This window comes from Thermobia domestica, chromosome 18 (genome assembly GCF_964235325.1).
Source record: "Thermobia domestica chromosome 18, izTheDome1.hap1.1, whole genome shotgun sequence".
Taxonomy (NCBI): Eukaryota; Metazoa; Arthropoda; class Insecta; order Zygentoma; family Lepismatidae; genus Thermobia; species Thermobia domestica.
This window is the reverse complement of record NC_137471.1, coordinates 125,015,662-125,021,661: the sequence shown is the minus strand read 5'-3', so window position 1 is coordinate 125,021,661 and position 6,000 is coordinate 125,015,662. Positions and strand designations below refer to the sequence as shown.

The window sequence follows — 6,000 nt, the reverse complement described above, 5'->3', positions numbered from 1 at the left end:
ACTGCTAATTTCTTCATTAACATACATTTTTGTACTCCTCGCTTTTTTGCAATGATACCGATACGTATTATTGATTTTATCTTCCACCATTAAACTCCTATGTTTAGCATGACTACATCACGTGATCCAGAATTCAAAGGTGGAGTCATCCTTAGACGCTTCGCAGCTGCTTTTCTGCTGTCTATTATTTTCGTTTTCCTCTCACTATTTGATGAAGTGTTTAGCGAAAGTGCTTACAGAGTACATTGTTTTACTTGTTGTTTTTTCTAATTTCTGGTAAATCCTTATATAGACTGACATTAAAATCATGGAAACACTCAAGTACTGCAATATCTAATGAAAGTCGGTGATACTGAACAGTTGTGCACTGCCACTGTCTTGTGTCGGGCTGACTGAAAAGTACGCGGGGCATAGCAGAAGGGATTCCTGTGCGCAAAAGGACTCGTATCTGTTTATCCTGTTTATCTGTTTATAACATTTCTTCCTAGATTATTACCAGAAAATATCACGCCATGCAAACCAAACTCCTTTACGTGGTGTATACGTAACACTGCTACTTGTTATTAACTGTAGAAGAGAATCACAAATGAAATCATCATAAATTAGTCTTTTTTTCTTTTTTCATTCGTACTTTTATTTAATCTATCGGAAGATGAAAACCGTATATTAAAAAAAAAAAAAAAAAAAAATCTGCATAGAAGTTAGAAGAATTAAAATATTTCCTTTCTTGGAACATTACAGTAACTATCAATATATTTCAAAATACGGTATTTGGAAGAAAATGAGACGTTATATTGCGTTTGATTGTATCTTAGTTTATTTCTAGTCCCTACTCCCTACTACTGCTTTCAATCACCTTTGATGAATTAAAACAACAAACATAGTTTATGTAAAAATATTTTATTCATTATTTACATTATGAAATAAATTATTTACAAAAACTTTTCGTTTGGAAAAAAGTTAAGTAGTCTTCGGTTTAGCAGATCTTGCAAACTGTACGACGATTGGTTTTCCCTTTAAAATATAACCATTTGTTTCTTGTAATGCCTTCTGTGCTTGATTTACAGACGGAAGCGTGATAAATGCTTGATTTTTCATTCGGCCTTCTTTCATATGTCTTATGTCAAACCTGAAATCAAGACAATGTCGTTAATAACTGAAGCCACAGCAAATATAATAAAATCACTTTGAATTGAAAATGAAACAAGAAGATAGTTCTGCACCACTTACGCGAAAATACACTAATTGACTTATGTTGTTTTCAGTCAAATGCTTGCAAGTAGTAATAGAAAAGGAAAGAATATTACCAGAAAGTAAACAAGCAAAAGATAGAAAGATTTTTTCTAAATGCATTATAGTCGCAACTTAACAAACAATCAGCAATGATTTTAAGTAGAAAAAATATTGCAGAAATAAATATACAGATACATCAACTAGGAAAACATTAAAAATCAATCGCTTCGTCTTTTTTTTTTCTATAGACACAATTTTTTTTTCTATACACATTATTTAATCTTAAAATTTATTATGTAAAGCAATTTTCGACCACAGCGACAAATGTATGACCACATATGGCTTATGCTGCATGCTATTGTGTTTGTTATGGAACAGAACGATCAATTTTTAAGAATAGAATTAGTCTTGCAATATTTTTATTTTGTGCTGTTGTGTTTACATTCATGATTTCTATCAGCTTGAAGGAAAGAAAATATGCATAAAAACAAGAATTTTAGGAACGATAAAAGAAAAAAAAAAAAATCTTGGACAATAATTAGTTCTTGGATCAGCCGCCACAAAATTTTTGAACGGCCCCTAAATCGAGTTTTTGTATTTTTTACGGAATGAGCACATTATACTGAGTTAACTGATAGTTTGGGTTTGGCTAGACTATATGTAGTTCTCTAGGTATAAGGCGTCCAAGAAAATTTTTGATTGAAATATACTGGATCTTTTGGTCCAATAATATAAATGGCTACATCTGGCCTTTGTTCTTGTTAGTTGAATTTCACAGTTGTATTACTTTCTGAACAACTAGGATGTCCAATATTTCTACCTACATTTATTCTGCTAGTGATCAATGCAACATCTTTGATCAGTCATAGAAGCAAACAAACTAAACTCGGAACAAAACAAGAAGTGAACTGACACTTGAAGCAACATATGTTATCCTCTTGCCATTTAGAGAGTATTCCATTTATGCATTCTCTAAAAACTACCCTCTTTAACGAAAAGGGAAAACAGAGTTTGTTTTTGTTCGTTTGCATGGGTAAGTGAGAATATATGTTTGTCCTTATGCATGTGTGTGAGGGACAAAGAAATAATATGTTTTATTTATGATCGTCAAATGTAGTTTTTTTTTTTTTTTTTTTTTGTAAATAAACGAATAAAATAAAGCAAAAAATCACAATACAATTCACCATATCTGGGTATGTATTTGAATTTGAGGAACATCATTTGCATTTGAAGCTTCCTTTTACTTCTGTCGATAAGTGTTTTAGATCGCTTTCTTTTAATTTAGTGATTTACCTAGGCAACGACGATATAGGAAACACAAGCGTGGAATTCAAACCACCATGGTTCCTCAGGAAAGCAAATTCAGAATCTTTACACTATTCAACAATTTAGAACTTATGTTCGACGTAAGACTTATTGAAGCTATTCGTTCTGCCTATGACAACTGTAAAATACATAAATCAGAACGGCCCTGAAAATTACTCTACAATTTAAATACTCAATATGATAAATAATAATAATAATAATAATAATAATAATAATAATAATAATAATAATAATAATAATAATGCATAAAGAATATAAAGGGAGGCACAACCTCTAGTTGTCAAGTTAGTGAAAAGACATGTTCTTATCCATATGTTAGTTACAACTCCATACTTTGTCATTAATATTACAACATATTCAACATGCTTTCCCTTACTTCAATGATTTTACGTATCGTTGTCTCAAAATCTGACACGACTTTGTGAAGTGCAAACGACGAAAAAATTCATGTCCTCTAACTAATTAGATTCTACTCCAAAGTATACAAGAAAGAAAACCAAATCACGATTTACAGACTGCTAGGTGCGTCCCATAAGTTTCGTCAAATTTTAGAATTTTATGGCAGAAAACTAATTCGAAATTTGATAGGTAGGTTTTATATTACCTTGTACTTTGAAATCCAAATACATATGATACGAACATATGCAATTAAACACAATGAAAACAAAATTCATTTCGGGCACAAAAGTTACAGATGTGCTCATTCTACCTTAATTTGCAAACACTTCGGACTATGTCTTACAGGACGGCAATATATAGAAATCTTCCACTTGTGTTATGACTGCCATTACTACATTTATGATTGGCCCCTCTATCAGTGACTATAGTAATTCCATGGCGTAGATTCCCTTCTAAACACAAGCATTTACTTAGTTTTAAACTGTCAATCCATTTCTAATTTTGGTGCTGGAAGTGCATTTCCATTAACCAAGATTCGTAATTGATTTATTTTTTTACTTTTCTAAATCAATGATGACTTGAATTATGTTTTAACCACTTTTCAATTTCATAATTTGCCAAAAATGGAAGATAGTTGCTAAGCTTCTATTTCTTTAATTACAAAGTTATACATTCTATTGAATTTCCAGAAGTGAGAATGCTTGGGTCAATCGAACCCGCGTCTCTGGTTTACCGTGGCTCCCAACCTTTTTTGGTTGACGACACATTTTATTGAATGATTACGATATCGTGATACACACGTTTGAGTTTTTATTAAATGATAATACAGGGTGATTTTTTTTTTAAAACTCACGGATTTCATTTGGGTCTAGAATTTCTAACTGGAGTCCGATTTTCATGTGGTTTGTGACAAATAATCAAGGAAGGATGGGAGATTTATCGGACTATGTTTACTGGTTTAAATTCATCCTGGGTATATTGATCACGATTCAACAAAAACAGTAAATTTTCGCCAGTGTACCTTACAATAGGATTGAGGTTTTGGATTTTTGAAGCGAAATTGCAGAATACAAATTAAGCGTTAGTGAGAATACAAATTAAGTGTTAGTGATAATACCTATAAATTACCTGTTGAATAGCTAGAGCCTTTTTCATTCCACAAACGACAGAGAGAGATTTCTTGAGCGACCTAAGGAGTCGATAACTGACATCTTCCACAATAGCCGCCTGCGGAGTGCGATGCTTCCCTGTCTCACTCAGAAGCGATCCTGTTTCTACCAATTTATTCACTAGCGACCACATTATGTTCCTGTCTGGGGAAATTTGTTTTTGAATGTCATTTGCATAGCAACAACAGATTCCGTTCTCCAAAATGTTTAACAATAAACTCATGTTGTTCTAAAGAGTACACTACTCTCACTGTGCCCTGATCATATTCATACAGTAGCACAGAACAGTACAACACAATTCCCAATATGGCGGCAAAGTTTCCTGTTTTTTATTGACCTTGGCGAGGTTGCCATCTAACGAAGAAAACTCAAATTTCCATACCGCACCGCACTTCATTCTAATTGTAAGGTACACTGGCAAAAATTTGCTGCTTTTCCTGAGGCGTGATAGATATTATCCCCGATGAATTTAAACCAGTGAACATAGTCCCATAAATCTTCCTTGATCATTTGCCACAAACCGCATGAAAATCGGACTTCAGTTAAAAATTCTAGACCCAAATGAAATCCGTGAGTTTTAAAAAAATCACCCTGTATAAATTATAATGGTGTAACGCACTAAGATTCTTTAAAATGGTGACTCTATTTAGTGCTGAATATTATTCCTGCTGCTGGAGGTGCTGACTGATACAGTGTATCTCTAAACTGAACGCACGAACTTTTGGCGCCAGAAGTGGACGTTCCACCGACTACACTACTGACTTTGCATTTAAGTCAGTATCAACATACAAAATATTTCAAGCCCGCGTAACATTTGAAACACAATCAATCTCTTGGATAGGTTTCCTTCATTCAAGGTAACACATAATGAACCGTCAGCAAGTAGAAACCTGGCAAGAAGGAAGAATTTTGGTGCAAAACAAGATCATATGAATATGACAGATCTCATTCACAATTTTTTTCTACAGTTAAGATATGGAGATGTCGATATTAAAACAGGAATTGCACATCACGAAGCTGTTACTTCCACAGTGCAGTAGAAACAAATGAATTTTATTTTACGATAATTTGAACTGCTAATTCTCTGTCTTTTTTTTTACTTTTTTTTCATTTCACTGTAAACTGTTACATAAAGAAATCTAATATTTGTTATGTGTTTTTGAAGACGGGTGTTAGCAGGTGTGTCTCCATACAGACACCCTCCAACCCCTAGAACAGTTTTGTGCGCCTCCCCCTCTCGAGAACTGCGTTTGTTCAGTTACAAAATATTTGTACGTCTTGTCTGCAAGAATCTTGTTTTATAAAACTTTGAACATTTCATATTGACACTGAAAAAGCATAACTGACCTTGACTCACAGAATGATTTAAAAAAAAGAGAGAGAGAGGGAGAGAGAAAAGAAGAAGAAGAAGAAGAAGGTGATCACGTCGTCACATAACTTTTTGTTATTTAAGTTTAGCATCAATTTCAGCAGCGAGGCTATATGAGACGAAGACCTAAAGCTTAACGTGGATCCCAACCACATGAACTCTCGTCGGGAATCAAACAGGCCTTCCACGCCAAAGACGCATAAACTAAAAGGTCACATAACAAACACTACAAGGATACTGAACTTACATTTTCACCTGTTCCTCATCTTGACGATTAATATAACGAGTATATACATAGCGTAGATCTCTCACCGTCACTTGCTTTGCCAAATTCTTTAAGTACAGTCGACAGGATGGTTCACCAGGTTGGTAATTCTTAAATACAGACAATATTTTTCGATCTGGAAAAGAGACACCTACTGAGTTAAATAACTCATCACATAAAACACAGCATTTCCAACAAAACTCATGAAATTATAATCTGATTTTGTTGTACATACCTAC

The 6,000-nt window shown here is 33.6% G+C and overlaps 1 protein-coding gene across 1 annotated transcript in view; it reads right to left on the bottom strand.

Annotated features, from left to right (window-relative positions):
* Positions 1-881: 881 nt before the first annotated feature.
* Positions 882-6,000, bottom strand: part of LOC145675993 (RNA-binding region-containing protein 3) — a 48,462-nt gene continuing 43,343 nt past the window's right edge. The window contains exons 5-6 of the mRNA XM_081746827.1: positions 5,744-5,897; positions 882-1,129 (exon numbers count right to left, since the gene is read on the bottom strand). Coding sequence (XP_081602953.1) covers positions 961-1,129; positions 5,744-5,897 — 323 coding nt within the window. The 3' untranslated portion in view covers positions 882-960. The remainder of the gene's footprint in view (positions 1,130-5,743; positions 5,898-6,000) is intronic.